The sequence below is a fragment of the Prenolepis imparis genome, unplaced genomic scaffold (genome assembly GCF_030444845.1).
Source record: "Prenolepis imparis isolate NDT839.2.m4 unplaced genomic scaffold, iyPreImpa1.0 SCAF_5, whole genome shotgun sequence".
Lineage (NCBI taxonomy): Eukaryota > Metazoa > Arthropoda > Insecta > Hymenoptera > Formicidae > Prenolepis > Prenolepis imparis.
The window spans coordinates 248,214-269,219 of record NW_028141163.1 but is presented as its reverse complement, the minus strand read 5'-3'; the positions used below and the strand labels follow the sequence as shown (position 1 = coordinate 269,219).

General features: G+C 39.8%; 5 protein-coding genes across 10 annotated transcripts; 1 reads left to right on the top strand and 4 right to left on the bottom strand.

Moving 5' to 3' along the window:
* Nucleotides 1–117: 117 nt before the first annotated feature.
* Nucleotides 118–5,079, bottom strand: Ythdf (YTH domain-containing family protein). 3 transcript variants are annotated; one of them, XM_083039523.1, is made up of 4 exons: nt 4,877–5,079; nt 3,796–3,823; nt 1,364–3,231; nt 118–1,219 (listed from the first exon to the last, which is right to left on the bottom strand). In XM_083039523.1, exons 1-4 carry the CDS (start codon nt 4,883–4,885, stop codon nt 1,181–1,183), a joined length of 1,944 nt encoding a protein of 647 aa, XP_082895649.1. In that variant the 5' UTR covers nt 4,886–5,079; the 3' UTR covers nt 118–1,180. The 3 variants fall into 3 exon arrangements, with proteins under 3 accessions (XP_082895649.1, XP_082895648.1, XP_082895650.1); XM_083039522.1 differs by lacking the exon at nt 4,877–5,079 and adding an exon at nt 4,008–4,870; XM_083039524.1 differs by lacking the exon at nt 4,877–5,079 and adding an exon at nt 4,253–4,870.
* Nucleotides 5,080–5,395: 316 nt separating this feature from the next.
* Nucleotides 5,396–7,866, bottom strand: Tango11 (transport and golgi organization 11). Of its 2 annotated transcripts, none has more exons than XM_083039538.1 (5): nt 7,539–7,711; nt 6,906–7,139; nt 6,678–6,772; nt 6,465–6,613; nt 5,396–6,392 (listed from the first exon to the last, which is right to left on the bottom strand). In XM_083039538.1, the coding sequence occupies exons 1-5, from the start codon at nt 7,540–7,542 to the stop codon at nt 6,182–6,184; spliced, it is 693 nt and encodes a 230-aa protein (XP_082895664.1). In that variant the 5' UTR covers nt 7,543–7,711; the 3' UTR covers nt 5,396–6,181. The 2 variants fall into 2 exon arrangements, with proteins under 2 accessions (XP_082895664.1, XP_082895665.1); XM_083039539.1 differs by lacking the exon at nt 7,539–7,711 and adding an exon at nt 7,724–7,866 and having other exon boundaries at nt 5,400–6,392.
* Nucleotides 7,867–8,245: 379 nt separating this feature from the next.
* LOC145936410 (uncharacterized) lies at nt 8,246–10,698 on the bottom strand. Its single transcript, XM_083038627.1, has 4 exons — nt 10,342–10,698; nt 10,009–10,132; nt 9,285–9,845; nt 8,246–9,210 (listed from the first exon to the last, which is right to left on the bottom strand). Exons 1-4 carry the CDS (start codon nt 10,365–10,367, stop codon nt 8,992–8,994), a joined length of 930 nt encoding a protein of 309 aa, XP_082894753.1. The 5' UTR covers nt 10,368–10,698; the 3' UTR covers nt 8,246–8,991.
* Nucleotides 10,699–11,563: 865 nt separating this feature from the next.
* Nucleotides 11,564–20,078, top strand: Dnapol-alpha180 (DNA polymerase alpha catalytic subunit). Of its 2 annotated transcripts, XM_083038865.1 has the most exons (21): nt 11,565–12,229; nt 12,514–12,717; nt 12,892–13,213; nt 13,293–13,635; nt 13,720–14,085; nt 14,203–14,553; nt 14,636–14,837; nt 15,027–15,295; nt 15,383–15,499; nt 15,587–15,770; nt 15,841–15,969; nt 16,046–16,221; nt 16,303–16,543; nt 16,612–16,751; nt 16,835–17,040; nt 17,124–17,388; nt 17,498–17,672; nt 17,745–17,911; nt 18,051–18,299; nt 18,394–18,469; nt 18,557–20,078. In XM_083038865.1, exons 1-21 carry the CDS (start codon nt 11,818–11,820, stop codon nt 18,775–18,777), a joined length of 4,815 nt encoding a protein of 1,604 aa, XP_082894991.1. In that variant the 5' UTR covers nt 11,565–11,817; the 3' UTR covers nt 18,778–20,078. The 2 variants fall into 2 exon arrangements, with proteins under 2 accessions (XP_082894990.1, XP_082894991.1); XM_083038864.1 differs by having other exon boundaries at nt 11,564–12,229; nt 18,394–20,078.
* Nucleotides 18,845–20,999, bottom strand: LOC145936586 (pseudouridine-5'-phosphatase). Of its 2 annotated transcripts, XM_083038893.1 has the most exons (5): nt 20,775–20,999; nt 19,850–20,024; nt 19,549–19,767; nt 19,226–19,458; nt 18,845–19,087 (listed from the first exon to the last, which is right to left on the bottom strand). In XM_083038893.1, exons 2-5 carry the CDS (start codon nt 19,911–19,913, stop codon nt 18,908–18,910), a joined length of 696 nt encoding a protein of 231 aa, XP_082895019.1. In that variant the 5' UTR covers nt 19,914–20,024; nt 20,775–20,999; the 3' UTR covers nt 18,845–18,907. The 2 variants fall into 2 exon arrangements, with proteins under 2 accessions (XP_082895019.1, XP_082895020.1); XM_083038894.1 differs by lacking the exon at nt 20,775–20,999 and having other exon boundaries at nt 19,850–20,391.
* Between the last annotated feature and the right edge of the window lie 7 nt (nt 21,000–21,006).

Genomic DNA, 21,006 nt, shown 5'->3' with positions numbered 1-21,006 from the left:
TAAAGAATTCTTTGCCCGAGAAGTTCGTCTATATTATTCAATATTGCTCTGTATAACGCCTTGTCTCTTTGTCGCAAAGGATATATCACGTATCGTGAAAGAAGCAAAGAACAGAAATGCGTTTAACAATAAGAATATCTCATGAAATGTCATCAAATGGTACAATAATAATAATAATGATCGTCATCATCGTGTACATTACAGTATAGATTAATTGCAATATTATTTCACTTTTTCGTTATATTATCATCTCAACTCATCTTTCTCTCTCTGCATAGTCCATGTGTGAATAATATAATAATAATAGATGATATACTCGCAATATACAGATATAGAGAATTACGCGCTAAAATAAACGCCAATAATTTCTGTATAATTTCATTTTGTCAAGCAAGATGGTTATAAATACAACTGAGAACGTTGTAATAACAAGCCCTCCCCGCCCCCTGCACCTTTATAACAATTAAGGGGGAATTCAACCCTTCTCGTATAGCTGCAGGCACCAGATTAAATGTTCATTGGTGTTTAAAACGATAACCAATCCAAATGACACTTGTTTATATAATATAGTAGTTCTTGTGTATAGATTTTTTTTTTTCATTTTCAACAAAAGTGTAAGCATTTTACAAGGATTAGTCCACATATTACAGTTTCTTATTTTTTATCTTTTTTTTTCTTTTTCTTCTACAGACCGCGCGTCTCGTTTCTTCCCCTCTCTCTCCCGTCTTCTGTTCCATTGCATGATTTGTACGTTTAAGAAACACCTTTCGATGAATAGCACGCAACACCACACTATACGCATCATACGATCGTCGGTGAGTTTAGCCAAATATCCTTCGAATTAGTGTATTATCTTCCTTCTTCTCTTCCTCCTTCTCTTTCTCCTTCTCCTCCTGCTTTTTCTCCCTCATTGTCATAATAATTGCGGTTACATATTATTTTACGATGATGCCGACGCGACGCTAATGTTATCTCATTATTACCGGATTAATCATTTGAACGAAAGAACAACGTAGCCGACGATGTCGAGTGTTGTTCGATCACGGGAAATCAGACGAAGCCTATCGTGGATCCGGGAAAGCAAAGACAAGTGGTAGGATGTGATAATTAGTCGCAGCGTGCTTCTTTTACGTCGATTATTCTCGTTAGTAACGGCAATACGTTTCCGCGATATCCAGCGCTACTGGCGCGAACCTCCTCTGCCAATACGGCCGCGTTCCTACAACGAAACGAAACGACAAAATTCGATTAGACCTAATCGCTAAGCAGCGACTATCGTCGATAGCAATCTTGTTTGAAGAAATCAATCATCTCATTATCGTAATAAGTAGGACGTATCGAGTGAAACTTGGTAGATGTCTACCTTCCGCTGATGTAGGTGAGACTGATGACCATGCTGATGGTGATCTCTGGACATAGCGTCCGAGACGTGCCCTCTGTTTCTGTGATTGGAGGAAGAATGATGATGCTGTACGGGGTTGCTCGGGACCTTGCGTTGATCCTCCTCGGCCTGCCGGCGCTCGTAATGCCCGAAATCGTCAAAGATGCTCGTAGAGTGACGATAGGTATGCAGGATACGCAGCACCGTGACTCCCTTCGCGTGCGGGACTTCCTGCGCGTCCCGCGAATTGGTCACCGGCTTGTTCTCATTGTTCTCGAGCTTAATGTGTCGCAGTTGCACGTTAGGAACATCCTTCACGTATATCCAACGGACGCGAAACTGACCCTTCCACTTGTCTTGCGACCAGACACTACTGTTGCACTGATAATCGACGGGAGATACCATCTGCGCCATGCCGCAAAAGTGGCCGGACCCGTTGACGGAAAAGAACAGATAAAGGGGCGCACCTTCGCGACTCGCATCTCGGTAAGCCTGATCCAGTCGTTTGTTGCCGTGTTCCGTGCTGCACCAGATTTCATACTTGATGGATCGGTGTATGTCGTCCTCCGAGTAAGACTTGATCACGAAGAACCTGGCACCGGGCGCGGTCTGATCGAAATCTATGGGATTATAATCATTCTTCACTTTCAGTTCGTCGAGAACCGGATGCGACGGGTTGATCTGGGAAAGTTGCTGTTGCTGCTGTTGATGATGATGATGATGATGCTGCTGCTGCTGCTGCTGCGACTGCTGATGTTGTTGCTGTTGTTGATGATGGTGATGGTGGTGGTGGTGGTGATGCTGCTGCTGTTGATGTTGCTGCTGCTGTTGCGACTGCGGCGGCATGTGGATCTGCGTTTGAGGGAGCGGTGGTTGAGTCGCTATCGCCGCCGTGGATGGCTGCCTATTCCAGCAGGGTTGAGGCGGCTGCTGCTGTTGTTGCTGCGGTTGCTGTTGTTGTTGCTGATGCTGCGGTCGCTGTTGCCTCTGGACAGGCGGCGGCGGTGGCGGAATCGGCGGCTGCACCTGGGGTGGCGGGGGCGCTGTAGGCGGCGGCGGCGCGGAAGACTTGCCCTCGCCCCACGTCCCGATGTCCATGTTGTGTTTGCCCGGCACAATCGGCGGCGGGGGCATGCCCGCTTTTTTCTTCATCCCCTGCGTGGACGAGAGCGGCGGGACCGGCTTCGCCGGCTGACTCGCCACGCTCGCCCACGTAATCTTTCTAGGTTCCTTAGCCTCGGGCTTAATCTGCTGTGCCGTAGTTTGTTGCTGCGGATGCTGCTGATCCTGTCGCGGTAGCTCCCCGCCGCCACCGCCGCCGCCGCCGCCGCCGCCGCCGCCGATCGACAGACCCTGCACGCCCTGCTCGATGCTCTTAATCTCGCCGGTACCGCTCGCCGCAGGATTGGCATAGCTCTCGTTGCCGCGCGGTGGTTGATAGTAATCCTCGTACTTGGTCCTCCTCGGGGTGCCCCATGCACTAAAGTCGCCGTTGCCGTGAAAGTAGTTGAACGGCGGCTGACCGAACGCGCTGAAACCGCCACCGGCCGCTGACGCGGAGAACATGCCGTCCATCGCGCCGTAAGCATCGTGGCTTATTTGACCGCCGTAACCCGAGAGAAAGGCGACCGGGTCGGTGCCGTTCGACCACGTCCCATCACCGGCGCCAAAGGTCTGATAAGGGAACGAAGTGCTGGCGTAGTACGGGCTGTACGGATCGCCGGTCCCGATCGGATAACTCGAGTGATGCTGAGCATTGTTGCCACCTCGCCACGAATCGAAGCCGGTGTCCTCGCCAGCTGCATGCTCCGTCTGTTGTTGCTGCTGGTGTTCCTTAGGACCATTGCTCACTGCGGTCGAGACAGAGGTAGGTTTAACTTTGTGTTTAGAGAGCCAACAAGTGTCGTTCAACTTTAAATTCTTCATTAATACCGTAACGATCGACAAAGTTGCGAAATGAGCATAAATTAACGTATATCAAAATATAAATGATGAAAGAAGATACAGTTCTTCGCTGTTATCTTTGTTCAAATTAACAAGAGCCAAGAGTATACAACTCGATAGTTGTAGCTGCACGAGATGGAAAAGCTTTGGAAAATTAATTTCAACGCTAAATCATTTAGAATTTAGATCGTTTCGAGACGTTTGGATATTCCGAATCAACTCCAATTCGCGAGTCCTAGAGTCTTTGGATGATTGTAAACTTTGCATTCAATGTATGTACGCACATGAACATTTCTAGAAGAGTATCCAAACGATTAACAGTTTTTTTGTTGTCCGACAAAAAGAGTTACAACTTTTCGGTGCTCTCATTCAAGCGCACCCTCCTTCCGGGGGAGAAATCTAGGTATACAAGTCGAGAAACAGCGAAGAAGAGATGAAATAGTCGAGACTTACGAGAGGGTCGAACTCACCTTGGTTGCCGGTTTGTCCTTTCATCCGCTGCATGCCGTTGCATGAAAAAACATACAAAATTTAGAGAAGAGCCGACCCACGACGAGACGTGACAGTAGTACGGGGCACGGGGGCGGGAGGGCAGGCACGAGAGGAAAGAGAAGAAGGTATCGTGTCCGCGGAGACGGCGCGCGTCGCGTAGCGTAGAGTCACGTCAACACAACACACTGACCTGGTTTGAGACAGCGCCTGCCAATCCGCTTGACATAACCTGCGACTCGCGCGGCTGTGTCGTTGTCGTCGTCGTCGTCGTCGTCGTCGTCGTCGTCGTCGTCGTCGTCAGCGGGGGCGGCGTCGAACAACGACGGCGGCGGCGGCGCCCGTGTCGAGAGACAGAAAGAGAACGAAAGAGCGAGAAAGAGAGATAGATAGATAGACAGAGAGATACGACAGAGAGATCGAGCTAGGTTCTGTTACAGGATAGATTATAGACGGTCGGTCGGAAAGTTCTTCTTCCGCGTGTCGCTGAGCACCGGCTGCTGGGGATCCCGGTTACATCCAGGCAGTCGGTCACGCAGGGTCGCCACCTCCACCCTCGTCTCCTCTCGTCGTCGGCTGGCCGCTACTGTCGAGTTACGCCGACCAACGACTAACAGACCGACACTCGCGGCCAAAACACTCGGGTTCGTCGTCGTTGACGATCGTCCGCTCTATTCCGCGCGATTGTTCCCGCTGTCCTCCGCGCGCGCGCGCGCGCCCCCGACGTGGCCGCCCGTCGGCGCCCTGTAAGCGGTGCTCGGCTAAGCACAGACCTGAAGACCGGAGAGAGAGAGAGCGAGAAAGCGAGAGAGCGGAGAGAGAGAGAGAGAGAGAGAGAGAGAGAGAGAGAGAGAGAGAGAGTGAGAGAGTGAGAGAGGAGAGCCTGAGAACCGCACTGGCCGCGCACCAAATGTCCTCGGCCCGCTCTCGCGAGAGTCCAGGAAAAACGATATTCACGGGCCGCTACGAGAGACGCTATCACGGGCCGTCGCGACAACCGACAACGGCTCGCGAACTCGGATTCCACGGCTTGGAGCAATAACTACGGTGACGTGCACTGACCTCCCGCATTCGCTCACAGGTGCGCCAATCGTCGTCTCGACGAATGTCACTAAGGAAGCTTCTCTTTTTCCTTTTATCTTCCTACTTCGGCGTCCTTTCTCTTGCGAGGCCTCGACGTTCGTACGTACACACAACACCCGTTTCGTGTCAAATGTGAAAACTGCGAATGCGGGAAAGTAGAAAGTAGAGCTGAAAAAAGGAACAGATTTACTAAAGGTTGTCTCGCACGGAGATATATATCTACGCGAGCATTTGGACCAATCGGATCCTCGATACGAATCTCTGTATTAAGGCTAACACGCATTTCGCGCATGCGCGAAAAGTTCACATACAAATACTGATCGAAAAATAATTCTTTATGCAATTTTTTTTTCTTCCAGAGTGCAAGTAAAAAAATATTTAATAAAAATTATATTTTGTAAATTATAATGCACATTTTTATTATAACCACAAAGTATAATCTAAATAACAAGACAGATTTAAAGAGAAAGTTATATATCACAAAGAGTTTTCCTGCTAAGAATAGTACTCGTATAATAATGTGTAGAATTAGTATTTCCTAATTACTTTTATACAATACACTCTTATAATATTGTAAAATATGTTTGTAATAATATAACTTTATTGATTTTATTAATCGCAATATATATGATCGATAGATTACAATTCTAAGTGCTATGGCCACAGAGAAAATACATAATTATATATTATTAAAGTAAATCATTAATTCTCAGATAAGATGCTCAGAGCATAGATAATTTTCATATCGCACGCGACAAAAGTAAATCCTTCCTAAAGTGTTTCCTAAACATTAATTTCGTTAATACTGAGAAAGGAAACAGAGTTAGATCGATGCGCATTCCGACGAATATAATTCGCTACATTTCCTACATTTACAATTATATATGAAAATTAACTCAATTTATTAAAGTTTTGCAAATTGCTGTATATACATTAATAACATACATATATATATATTGTCAAACCTAATACAATACATACAAGTCCTTTTGAAGCCAAGCTTACTTTTAATACAGCAAAGACAATTAAATCGTCATATTTTCAATGCGTTTCATATGTCTGTCTAATGTGTCCTGCGTTATAGAAACATTCGCGCATATCTGTCCCGTATTATGTCGTTCATCTCTATTTTCAAGATTAATCTTACAAGACTGTGATAAAAAGTCTCTGGTTATACTTTGTTACAGCAAGAGTGATTCAAGATTCTGGTTTAAAAAATTGCCTCTTCTAGCAAAACAAACATGTTCGAAATCTTTCTTTCCTTTCTCTTTTTCGATCAAAAACTCAGTTCCTAGTTAACCAGGAAAAGGTTTTCAAAATAAAGTACGCTATAGTCGCAATATAGAAAATCTTATCTCTCTGCTGACGATGCAACATGTCTAATTCGAGCGCCATCACTCTGCGGTTCAATTTACCTACTTGACGACGCAAATGTTGAACTTCTTCGCTCGGTGGCAGAGACACGTCCAGAGCATTGTAAGAGGGCGTTTGTTCTCTGCGTAATAAAAACACCAAAAGTAAAAAATTAAATATTTAATAAAATTTCTCTCTAGCGTAAGTTTTATACCTGACATGTTTCACAATCTGCGTTTCTGTATTGTATGTCTTGGGTCTTGTGTTCACTGGATTTACAATTTCCGTGGCATGTGGCAGAAACTCGTCTTCATCCACCGCTGGGAAGTAGTGATTGTCCAGAGTCAAAACTCTTGGAGGAGTCTGTCGGTGAAGGTAAGTATTTAATGACGAATGTTGTCATTCCGCAATTGTTTCGATATATTACCTGCACTCTGACTACAGCAGGCTCGGTACGCATTACAGCATTTTCTAAAACAATTTCTGGCGGTGGCGCCTTTGTACCAAAATGTTGTCCTTCTCCTGTAATAATAAATTTTTAGATTATTACAAAAGATTGTTACAAAAAGAAAAAGCAAAATTATAAAATATTCTTGTAATAAAATATGTAATAAATGTTAAATGATAAATATAATCATTTAACATAGAATCTCACCGATAACAAGAATCCTATCTGGCACTTGCATATCATATTTGTCCATAGTAGACATTTGATTCCACGTCGATGTATTTGTAACAGCGATATCTTGATCCATGTAATCCCCGTTTACGCGAATGCTTTTGGGGACTTGCATCTGCTTATTAATATCCACAGAAAAGTTTGGATCCACGTAAAAGCTGTCTATTTCTCCATTAAAATGCATTGGACTGTGCGTCTTCGACATTGTAACTGTGGATATAAAATGGATTGTTATTATATAAAAGTGTCGCATAAAGACTAAAGTACTATAATGCATTGCAAAGGTGTTTGGTCACTTTCACAAAAAGAAAAAAAAAAAAATCTTTTATATTATAAAGAATATTCAACAAAACGTAAATATACATTCAAATGTCACAGTTTGTATGCAATAAGCCGATAAATGTGCAAACAATGAAATGTAGCAATGTAAGAGAATCCATGACTTTCATCAACATTGACATGATATGGTAACCTATACTGCTTTACATATAATCGTAACAAAACAAAGCCAAAGATTTTCTTGATATCGATGATATATAACATAGAGACATAATCGATATATGAGATGCAGAAATTAGTGTTTCGTGTATTTCTTTTTTTATCACTCACTCATCCACGATGAATGTTAGTTGTGTGGTTACGAGAGTCATTGTCAAACTTGGGATTATCGAGTTCTCTCCGATTAAAAATTTTACCACCGGCAAAAAACAATCGCGAATTAATGCAGGTTTTTAACTCAAGCCTGACTAGAGAGAAGCGTCATTATGCGAATATTCCAAAGAGAAAATATTTACCCTCTCGTGGTTTGCTGTTCGTTCAACATGAAATCACCGCTCCGAACTCCGAATCCGAAGTTCGTTACGAGATCAGTTTGACGGATTGAAATTCAAGAAGCATGAAAAGTACAATATATAGTCAGGTAACTTTCTGGCCGCATTCAGCAGACTCAACCGCTAAGTAGCAATCGAACGTGATTAGTTTCTACTTTCAGATCCAGCCAATCAGCATCGAATGACATCGGAAAATTGCTCAACTGTTGAGTCTGCTGAATGCGGCCTCTGTCAACGACTTGAAATTAAATCTGCGCGTAATGCGCGTGCGTAAAAGTAAGCCATTTCAAATGCTGAAAATGTCAACCTTCTTCTACAGATATATAAATTCATTGTTTTATACAATTATATAAATTATATTTAATATTGTATAAATTATTAATAATGCAGTATATGTTGAAAAAGATACTTGAGGAATAAAATGTAAGATATTTATACGATAAAAAGAAATGGCGATATAAAAATGTTTCTTTCTTTCAACAATATGCTGTTTATTATATTCAATTCGTACAAGATGTTTTAAATCAAGTTCTTGTTAATCTCTTGTAATATCAGCACACAATAAAATAATGAATATATAACAAATATATAAATAATAAACAAAATAATAAAAAAATATAGATTTTACGTTCTCTTCTAATTCCCATTCTCTTCTAACAACCAGAGATAGACTCGATTACGATTGCCATAATTAGGTAACTATTGCTGCAGATGCAAAACAATTAATTTCGAGAGATATATCATATTCAATTCAATATATCGTAATTGCTTTTAAAATTGATACTATGAAAAAATTAAATGATCAATTCTTATATAAAATAAGTCGGAATAAAGAAATACGAATAATGATGTGCCGATTACGCGATCAAAGCGTAACCGCGTACTGTTACAAAACTACAAATATTTTTCTTCTATTATAAAAATTATTTATAATGCAAGAAAAACATTTGTATAACTTCTCAATTTTGACATAATCTAACATAACTGCAGTGATAGTTCTGACACCTTAAAGGCATTCGAGTATACTGATATAAATATATACTTTTATATCTTCAGCTTGTTCCATAATATATCTATTCTATAATATTCAAAGCTATTATTCAACTAAATTTAATATCACATTTATATACTCTTTGGAAGCATTCCACACATTCTTTTGAACTCGGATAGATTAGCAATATCTTAATTACGGCCCTGCTTGTATCGATATAATCACCCCTTTGTAATGCACATTATAAACGCATAATTAAAGTATCCCGATTAATGTTATTTAATAGTTTACGATAAACCTGTTTTTCGACAAAAGCCAGCTTGTCCTGTGATAATTGATAATTATCAGTCTGCATAGTAAGAATGTAAATAGCCTCTCCAGCAAAAGGATTTGTTCTTACACACAAATCACGTAATGCCATTATTATTTTCGTATTAATATTCAAAATATCGCAAATTATCTGAAACAATATTTATTTATACAAGTTAGATGGCATATGTATAATTTACATTCGAAATATACATGCATACTCACCACAACCTTTTTCACTGGGAATTGTTTTTTCAATATGTCACGAATCTCACCAGCATTATCTCCGATATCTGGATTCAAGCACAGGGGAATGTCAGTGTTTAAGACAGTACTGCTTGCATATGCTAATGCTATGGTTAAAGAATCCATTGTAGTTGTTTCATTTGCAAATAATAGAATGATCAAAGATACCTTCCTAGTTGCTCTTGATATCAGTTTGTTTATTGTCAATGAAACGTTATTCCAAATATCTGACTCTTGATTATAACGTACAGCTTTAATATCATTAACAAATTTAAATAATATCAAAGTATGATTGTCTACAGCAGGTGGCATAGTATTTTTTTCCATTATATATACAATTATTCCTATTATTATGCTGCAAATTATAATTACTGCCAATATGATAACAGATAGTAAATAGAAAAATCTATTTTTCTCTTGGTTCAAATTATGGATCGAGTTAAATGTCTGAGTACTTTTGCTCAATTTTGTTTTTCCAAAAGTTGTTAAATTTATGGATCTTTGATGTTTAGTTACAAATGGTATATATATGGCATAGACCTAAAAATGACAATATATTATTTATTTCACAATAAGAGTATATAGACTTGAGATCAATTTTAATATCGCAATCAAAATATATCAGTATCAGGAGTCAGATATGTCAATATATCTATAATATAAATTTAATATAATCTAATCCTATAATATCAAATATACACACCTTGGGCACAGTTTGTCTATCAAGTACCGTATTATCAGGATAAACGTAATGTAAGGATAAACGTCGCATGTATGATGCGAGTGGTGTACGACGTTTTGGTCGATACGCAAAGTCCATATAATTTCTGTAAATGATAATAAATGTAATTAGAGCGATTATTTAATAATGTATAAGCATAAGAGAAAAATAAAAATTATATACAAAAATACATATATAATATGAATAATATAGTTTTGCGGCGATCAAGTTCTTTTTCTTTGCACTTTCTTTTCATTTTTGTTGTTGAACAACGGATTATTATCGTTGTTCTGACATAGTAAAAAATAAAAATACCTTGGAAGAAGAATTTCGTCGTCCATTCCGGCAGCGCGTAATAAGATGTTCTATTCCATCTCCCTTTTTTTTTTTCTTCTTATCGTCGCACGCGAAAACAAACGTGACATTTTGCCGGCGACAATTCCGCGAATTTCAAATCGCGTTCACAAATCAAAGAAATCTCGACGGCACAGGGAATAATCCAATTTTCAAGAATGAGTAGAATGACAGATACATAAAGCCCGTATCACGCAGGACGCACAGTGCATTGAAAATAGAAATCTCCGATTGGTCAATAGTTGTGCACATGGACGTAAGAATACCTGGACGGAACGCAATACTGCCGGGGTGAAGCACAAAGGGTGAAAGGAATGAAATGTCTATTGACACGGATATGAGGCATCTAAGATGGCGGCGGCGGATAATTTCACGGAATGTTATCGTTGTGAATGTGTATAATGTCTCAACACAGATGCTATACAAATCTGTGTGTCTCGATTAACGTCGTGCGACGTGAAAATAGACGCTAAATCTGAGGCATCTAAAATGGACACAACCGTAGACCTCTCACCCCTCAGGAACTACTCCCCGCGTCTAAAAGGGTACTTTACGTTCCGTCCAGGTATTCTTACGTCCATGGCTAAGAATAATTCAAATAGAAGATACGCGAAATGATAGAGCTCCACAAGCTCTAGTTACTTTTATCCTGATTGGCTAATCACTAATTCCACTGAACCAATAGATTTTCAGACATTACATATCGCGGATCGGAGCACCAATAAAAAATTATCACGCTAAAATGAACATCAGGCACAGAATGAAGAGAGAGATATCTTCACTTGAATAATACTTGGTTCTATGCGCAACGCGCAACACGGGACGAGAGAGAGAGAGAGAGAGAGAGAGAGAGAGAGAGAGAGAGAGAGAGAGAGCGCGTGTCGATGTCGATGTGCGCGGTGCGTTCGACTTTTAACCTTCAAGTGGCGCCGCGTCACGCGGTCGGAATTCGGCGCGCGGAATTGGGGCTGTGGTGGGGGGTGAGAGTGGGGGGACGCGCGCGCCGGTGCGCCGCGCGGAGTGGGGGGCTGTGATGGGGGGTGAGAGTGGGGGGACGCGCGCGCCGGTGCGCCGCGCACGTGAGAGCGCGCGCAACCCCCCACTCTCACCCCCCACCACAGCCCCCCACTCCGCGCGCCGAATTCCGACCGCGTGATGCGGCGCCACTTGAAGGTTAAAAATCGAACGCACCGCGCACATCGACACGCGCTCCAATATTATATATTATATATTCTATGGTTGCGCGATTTGAAATTGGCAACACTGTTCATGCTATAAACTATAAACTTTGTGACCATGGACGTAAGAATCCTGGACGGAACGCAATATTGCGTAGGTGAAGCACAAAGGGTGAAGGGAATGAAATGTCTATTGACACGGATATGAGGCATCTAAGATGGCGGCGGCGGATAATTTCACGGAATGTTATCGTTGTGAATGTGTATAATGTCTCACACAGATGCTATACAAATCTGTGTGTCTCGATTAACGTCGTGCGACGTGAAAATAGACGCTAAATCTGAGGCATCTAAAATGGACGCAACCGTAGACCTCTCACCTCTCAGGAACTACTCCCCGCGTCTAAAAGGGTACTTTACGTTCCGTCCAGGTATTCTTACGTCCATGGTTGTGCAGGAGCCATCGCACGGACAAATCTCAAATCCATCGAGTCATATCGAACTGCGAGATGCGAGATATCGCACCGATGCGCGATGCGTGCGAGATTTACATACTTATCTCCCGCCAAAAACTTGTCGAAACAGTGCGACGAGAAATGGCATTTGCGTGGTTTCTGCTAACAAACGCGCTTCGCATGGAATTTCAGCAATAATAATGGACGATACGCAGCGTAAGTAATTTGCCAATCGCGAAATAACGATACAATTCTGTGATCAAATGTCTACAACAGAAGTGTTACATATTTTTAAGCACTACTGCATTTTCTTGGTATCTTTTGTTTACATGTAGTATTTGCATAATGATGATTCGGTAAACATTGATTTTATCATTGTTGACAGAAAGTTAGTCGGACAGAATAAATAGTATGAAAAATTGCATCATGTTATTATTTGTCTTAAATACTTGTAGACCAGAGTACTACACATTTTTGTTCTTCGCAAAAAAATGTTTTAGCATCTACCTCTGGCAGGACTAAGCGTCAAAAGATTGATAAAACTGGCAGACTCTCAGCTTTGGAAAGATTGAAGGAGAGTCGAAGCGGTGGAAAACGCAAGTATGAGATTGAAGAGATAGAAAATATATATGATGAAGTGGATGAGAAAGAGTATAGTAAATCTGTCCTGAAACGTCAGCGGGATGATTGGATAGTCGACGATGGTATAAAAGTTTTTCTTATTTCATAGAGAAAGATATAAAATGTTTCGTTATAAGTAAAGCAGATTAGATTAAACAATTTGTTTGGAAAACATTTTGAAAGAAAAAATAATTATCTCTTCATAGAAATTATAAAGTCTAGAAGCATTGATTTTAAATTAAAATTTGTAATTGTAGGAGAAAGTGGATACATCGAAGATGGGAGGGAGATTTTTGACGATGATCTAGATGAAGAAAGCATTCAAGAAGCAAGAAAACAGAGACATAATATGGCTGGTCCTAGAAAGAGAAGAAAGGAAGAAAATGGAAAAAAGGGGGATATTCAAAGTATGATTAGAAATATGCCTTCTAAGAAAGACAGCAATGTAGTGGCTAAAGATGATGATATTTTGGGAGAATTGCTTAGCGAAATCTCTGCAAGTAAAAAGACAACAAATAGTCCTAAACCAGCAAGCGGCAATAAAAATAAATTTTGTCATACAGTTCATTCCGGCATTGCGTAAGTTGATAGATTATATTTATATTGTATGTATACTATTTTATAAAAGTTTTAACTTTGAATGATAAATTTATTGCAGACAAAATTATGAGTTTTTATCCATGAACCAAGAAATAGGTGGTAAGATAGTATCTGAAAAATTAGAAGAACAAAACGTGGTGAAATCAGTGGAATCTAACAATATTGCGCAAAGTGCAAGTCAGATAATTGAGGATATAGATGACACTGTAATATTTGATGCGCCACAAAAAAAGAGTGTTAATAAATCAGCCAATAATTGTTTGAAGTTAGAAAAAAATTCAAAGCCAGAAGAACAAGATGTAAGAAAATCAGCAGAATCTAATAATGTTGCGCATAGTGCAAGTCAGATAATCGAAGATGAAGATACCGCCATAATGGATATTAATGAATGCGTCGAGGATGTGAGTTCCACTTTTTCCATCTTTATTTCATCTCTTACTACATTTTTATAAGAACAAAATTTAACACGTGAAATACAATTGCAGCTCTCTACTATAGATTTCGATGATGGAAGCATGGATATGGATTTCTTATTGCCGGCGAGTAAAAATGTTACATCTCAAAAGAATGGAATAGACATACAGACTCCTACATGTAAAACTTCTGTCAAAAGTATGAAAATCGGTAATACTGTTGACCTGACGGAAGTGGCACCACAGTTGATTAAAACAAAAGATGAGGAAGAAGTATTCAGGTTTTATTATTTAGATGCATACGAAAATCCATACAAAAATCCTGGAACTGTATACCTCTTTGGCAAGACCTATGTACCGAATCACGATGTGTATTGTTCGTGTTGCGTTATGGTACATTGTATACCAAGAAGAATACATCTCTTACCTAGGAAATATGTATGTATATAATTTTTCATCAACTTTTTCTTCTCTTCTATTTAATTTAAATGTGTAAATATTTCTCAATTGTTACAAATTATTAAATGCAGTTTTGTTTATGGGTGTAAATTACAGATGAAAAACAACGAATCACAATTAACTACCATGGACGACGTGTATAAGGAATTTGATGAATATGCCAGTAAGATGCGTATAATGGAATTCAATTGCAAAGAGACGAACAAGCATTATTCCTTCGAGAAGGAGGGTACACCTAAAACTTCAGACTACTTGGAAGTTAGATATAACGCGCGCTATCCAGCAATCGATGCCGATTACTCGGGTCCGGCAATAGAACGCGTCTTTGGCACAACAGTGAACGCATTGGAGCTGTTACTTATAGAACGAAAGATTAAAGGACCCTGCTGGTTAGATGTTAAGAATATATCACCCACCGCGGGACGGTTTGCCTGGTGTTCGCAAATAGTAAGTAAATTGTCGCGCATTTGTCATATTGTACAGTAAAGGAAAAATTTCGAATACAATTTATATTTGTACAATGCGACAGGTGCTTACCTCAGACATGGACAATATATCGCTGTGTTCTCAAGAGAAATCCAAGCCACCAATGGTCATAGCAACCCTGAATGTGAGGATGTCCTTGAATGCAAAACTGCAAAACGAAGTGGTGATGGTTGTTGTATTGATTCATCACAAGTACAATGTCGACAAAGAACCGCCAAAACCACCTTATGATCGCCAATTTTGCTGTACGTTTATATTTTTACATCATATTTATCGATTGTTTTAATTATTATTAATAGTTATCGACATTTGAAAACATATTATCTTATAATTAAGAAACATTTATTTAATCTTTAAAAAACACGAATATTTCTCACAATTCGTCTATCAAGATATTAATGAAAACCTTGCGATTGATTTGCAATTGTATACAGTTGTCACACATCCACGAGAGACCCCGTGGCCGCGACAAATCAGGGACGCCTTCTTGAAGGTCGCGAATACTGAAGTAATAAAATGTGAAACAGAAAGTGAATTACTCGAAGAGCTGTTAACTTTGATGCAGAAAGCAGATCCAGATTTAATAATAGGCTACGACTGTGCTTTTCAATTTGACGTCTTGATGCAGAGAATGTTTGCATTAAAAGTGTCAAATTGGAACAGAATGGGAAGATTGAAATCAACAACTCCTCCCCTATTTAGAGTAAATATATATATATATATTTTTTTTTAAATTAATTTTAGATAACGAATGTATTAGAGGAAGCTAATTCAAATAATGTTTCTGTAGGGGAAGATAATTCTCAATCAAGCGTTTGTTGGTCGTCCAATTTGTGATATACAAATCTCGGCAAAAGAATTGAACTTGAAACTTAGAAGTTACGATCTGCAATCGCTTTGCAGTGCAGTAAGTCATGCATGCTACATTGGTACCATATATTATTGCTCCAATTGCAAATCGATATCACACAAGTCTGACAAATATTTGTGACAGGTATTAAAGACGAAGGAACATGAATGTAAAGAGATCACGCCGGCGGAGACTCCGTTGTTCTACAATACAGCGGACAAAGTTCTGAATCTAATACACGCAACGTTAAAAGAAGCGAAATACATAATAACTATAGTAATGGATCTCAATGTTATACCGCTTGCACTTCAAATCACCTGTCTAGCTGGTATTATTCGCTTTAATATTGGGTTTTTTTTTAATATAACAAAAAATTAACGATTAATCCTCGAACGTAGGTAATGTCTTATCAAGGACACTGTTAGGCGGAAGAGCCGAAAGAAACGAGTATTTGCTGTTACACGCTTTCCATTTGAAGGATTACATAACTCCGGACAAGAAAATTGAGAAGAAGGGACGAGACGGTGGTGAGATGGCGATATATCTTTTGTGTATAGTTATTATACGTGATTATGTATAACTAATGCTAGATTACGCATTTAGACGGTCCGCGTAGAAAGGCTGCGGCATACGTTGGAGGTCTGGTACTCGATCCAAAGAAAGGCTTCTACGACAAGCTGGTGTTGCTGATGGACTTCAACTCCTTGTATCCAAGCATTATACAAGAGTATAATCTGTGTTTCACCACTGTGCCTGGTGCAGCGTACACCGATGTCGAGGTAAGTCTTCGTTACGAACGTCAAATAAATGTTAAAATGTCTTGGACACACAATTGAATACACAATTCGCATAATTCGCAGCAATTGAGTATTCCTGAATCGGATCTGGAGGCCGGTGTGATTCCGACCGAGATTCACAAATTGGTCAAAAGCAGGCAGCAGATCAAACAACTGATGAAAACGCCGAATCTATCGCCGGAACAAAAAATGGATTACCATATCAGGCAGATGGCATTGAAACTTACGGCCAATTCCATGTATGGATGTCTGGGAGCGACACATTGTCGATTCTACGCCAAGGGTCTCGCTGCTCTGATAACCGGTAAGATGCGAGATAAATACTTGGAATGTTACAAAGCATGAGTTATATCCGCTGTTTCTCTTTCTTAGCCAAGGGCCGGCAGATTCTGGAGGATACGAAACACTTGGTTGAGAAACTGCAGTACGAGGTGATTTACGGCGACACTGATTCCTTGATGATAAACACCAACATTTTGGAATACGACGACGTTTTCTCGATTGGCAGAAAGGTATGAAAAAGTTTGCGTATATACGTTAATTTATCATGAGTTTACAATATTGCAGGATTAAATGTTATATACGTATTCTCTAGATTATGCGGGAAGTCAACAATCGATATAAAAAAGTCGAATTAGACATAGATGGTGTATTCCGATACCTGCTACTCTTGCAAAAGAAGAAATATGCCGCCGTTACGATGTCGAAATTGCCAAATGGTCAGATGCAATTAGCGCAGGAACACAAGGGTCTAGATATCGTGAGAAGAGATTGGTGTCCATTGGCCTGCGATACTGGAAAGTAAGCGGAATAACATAATATTTTCATTTAATTTTATTCCCTCGGATTATATTAAAAATGTGACATTCCTTTTCTTCTTTTAGGAAAGTTTTAGATATACTTCTTTGCGATCAGTCGAGCGAAACGCGTCTGGAGCAGGTCGTTCAGATTTTGCAGAACGTTGCGAAAGGCGTGAAAGAGGGAACGACGCCGCTGTCGACATTTGTCATCACTAAACAATTGTCAAAAAATCCAGACGCGTATCCGGATAAAAAGCAATTGTCTCACGTGATGGTGGCGCTGAGATTAAATAAAGCAGGCGGTCGGATGTGGAAAGCCGGCGATACGTTACCATACGTTATATGCGAGGTTATTATCAAATTTGCAATTTTTTCGCCAATGTTTACAATTCGAGTTATAAAAACCCGAATAGATAAATATATCTGAAAAAATAAAAATTATTATTGTTTCGTATTAGGATGGAACTGACGCGAGCGCGACGGAACGAGCGTATCACATTGACGAAGTGAAGAACAACGAGAAATTAAAGATAGACGTCAATTACTATTTGCTGAGTCAAATATTCCCTGTGATATTACGAATCTGCGAACCGATCGAGGGCATCGACGACGTCTTCTTGGCCAATAATTTAGGTAACTTGGAGCTTGAGCTCTAAATCTCTTAAAAGAAATGATATATATTCCATGTGTCAATCTGCTCTCCAGGTTTACAATTCGTTTACAAGCCAAAAACGTTAGCTTGCGAGGCAACTCTGAACCTACCACTGGCTATCAATGACGATAGATTCAACAATTGTCTTCCTTTAACATTCAAGTGTAAAAATGAACGATGCAATACGGACATAGTGATTACAGATACCGTAACAGAGTTTGTAAGTATTTGTTTTTCTTTGATAGAGTTTCAAGATTATTTTTTTCTCTGTAAAAAAACTAGTAGTAATATATTTACAACGGGTTTCATATTATATTGGAAATATGTATATTTACATGTTTGTGTTATTCTTTGCGTAGCATACCGGTCGGCAATTGTCGCTCAGTATGTGCCCTAATCAGGATTGTAAGTTACCACCGTGGAAATACGCAAACGTGATACAGAATGCGGTTCAACTTGCTATGAGGAAAGCGATCAGCAAATACTACAGCGGTTGGTTGGAGTGCGAGAATCCGCTTTGTTCCAATCGAACAAGAAGATTGCCGTTAGATTTCGCGAGAAAGTTTCCAGATTGTCCAGTGTGCAAAGACGTTTCTATGAGCAAAGTTGTAAGTTTAATCGAATAAATTACACGAAATTTTCACTCCAAGGTACTAATAATTTTCACTACAAGGTGATGATAATGCGCTTGTACATTTTCAGTATTCCGGAACGGATCTCTACAATCAATTATACTATTACCACAAGATGTTTGACATTAGCCAACCGATTTACAAACGTAACGATCCTTTTTTGTTACATGTTTTATTAAAATATTCGTGTGAAACCGGATTAGAGGAATATGAATCTCTTAATCTGCTTTCAGATTTGTTGTCCCAGTGTTCGCGAGACATGATCGCCGCGTACAACACGCTGAAAGAGGCGATCGACAGACAATTGAGACGCAACAAGTTCTCGTGCGTAAATATTACAGGTATATTCAACGGTGCCAGTTCCAACGTAGCGATATTCGGGGGTGCCGGCGGGGCGCAAGAGGATTTCGACGAATTAGGCGATTTATCCGACGACACGGATAAAGAGATTTAAAGAGAAAAACACGCATCGACTAAGGAGAATAAGAGACAAATCGAAGAAAAGACTGCACGCGCTAAACTTTTCCATTAAATTATCTTTATTCTTATGCATTTCGAGATAATACGAACTGTATATACATATATTACGTCACGTACGGTGGTAGACCGAACTTCTCCGGTTGAAAGTCCTCGAGACTGTTGAGAACCAAAGTTGCTTCGCTCGTGTAACGTTTGGGAAGCATCGGATCCGGCACCATAACGACCTGCATTCCGGCGTTCAGTGCAGCTTTCACACCGTTTGGCGCATCCTCGAAGACCAGACACTGTAAAAGAGTTTGCAAACTCAATTAATCCTATCGGTTATTAAATATAAAGTCAGCGATTCTGTGCCTAACTCGGAATTAAAACCATCTTGCATGCTAAGGCTAAGGTATTTGAAAGCTATCCGAAGAGTATATTACCTTCGAAGGATCCGGATTGTCGTCGAAACGCTTGGCGGCCGTGAAAAATATATCGGGTTTCGGCTTTCCGTGTACAACCTCGGGATCCGAGCCGCCGATCACTTTGTGATGGAAGAGCTCAAAGAGATCGTGCCAACGCTCCGTTTTCAACTCGTAGTTCTCTCGATCGGAGCTTGTGCCCAAAGCGATCGGAACGTTGTTCTCCTTTAGATGCTTCAAGAGCCGTACAGCCCCTATTATTTTGGACAAGATCCAATATATTATTGCTCGAAATATACGTTACATTATGGTATCGCGGGATCTATCTCGATATAGAGTACTACCTGGCATGGGACTGGTGTGCGGAAACAACTCCTGGTAGATTCCGATAATCTCTTGCCTGAACTCGTCAGCCGTTAATGGTAGCTCCAATTCTTTAACTACGTAATCGGCAACGTTTTTGGTCTTGAAACCCATCGTTTTTGCTTTATGCTCCCATGTAAATTCTTTGCCATAACGATTGGTGATACGATTGAAAGCCTTGGCGTATAGATGTTCTGTATCTGCAAAAAAGAAAAAAATGCGATAAATGAATTCTGCAGTCGAGTTGATTGAAAGTCATCTCTGTAACTCTCTTTTATTTACCGAGCACCAAACCGTCCATGTCAAATATGCAGTGCGTGACCCTGTTGTACGTGTCGGTCGACATCTTGCGATTTAAATCTCAAGTCGGGACTTGGAGGAATTTATAATGTTTCAAGTGTAACAATGACGACACACAAGGAGACTTGGTCGGCGAGCGAGAAAATTCTGCTACAATCTATATATTATGTAAACTGCGTTATCTATTGCTTTATATCTTTCTTTTATCTTATATTGAATTTTTTCACAACCCCACTACAATAGTATTTTATTCGTCATGCTGTGTCGAAATCATCTAAATGCGTACAAAGACGAGACGACGTTCGTTCCGAGTAAATTTTATATGACAAAAAAGGCGGATTTTTTTAAGTATATTTTTTATGTAAGATATAAAAAATGTTCAACAATTAAAAAAAATAATGTTTGTATAAAATATTAGGATATTGTTCTTAATATGCAACTCGTTTATACATGTATTAATATTTTAGTAGATATAAGATTGTATACGTGCGTAATGTTTTGATGAATAGTTCGTAAAAGATTTGTTGTATATGAAAAGAGCTAATATAATTTCAATAGATTTTGAGAAAAAAAGGGATTTCTTTGAGAATATTCTTTGCAAAAATTTGAAGAATGAGGAAAATGAGAAATTATAAATAAATAAAAATATAAACAAAGAACAATTAAATCATAACTTAAAGAAAAGAAAAACATATTTTTTTAATGATTCTATTGTAAAACTCAAAATATTTCAGATTTAAATCCCGAGAATACTTGGAAAAAAATTTGTCTAAATGAAAGCTCGAGATACCGCGAAAAAAAACTGTACGTCAGACGTGACGTTTTACTCTCTCTCGCGATAAGCGAGAGAATAAGAAATCATTATCGCGTGTTCAATCCGATTAAATCCGATATCCGCAGAACTTACTCTGACGGGATGTAAAGTCATCGATGTCCTCGATCTAACGTATCGTAAGTAAATGACATTTCGTCGGTCGTGTGTGAGCAACCTAGTCTCTCGAACCGTTCCGAAACAAAGATCCGATAATTCCAAAATCACTCTATTCCGCGTAACAAGTTCTTACTATAAGAACCATCGACATATAGATTTTCGTTTTATAATCGCCCGAGAACGACGTAGCACATTCGACGTGACACAA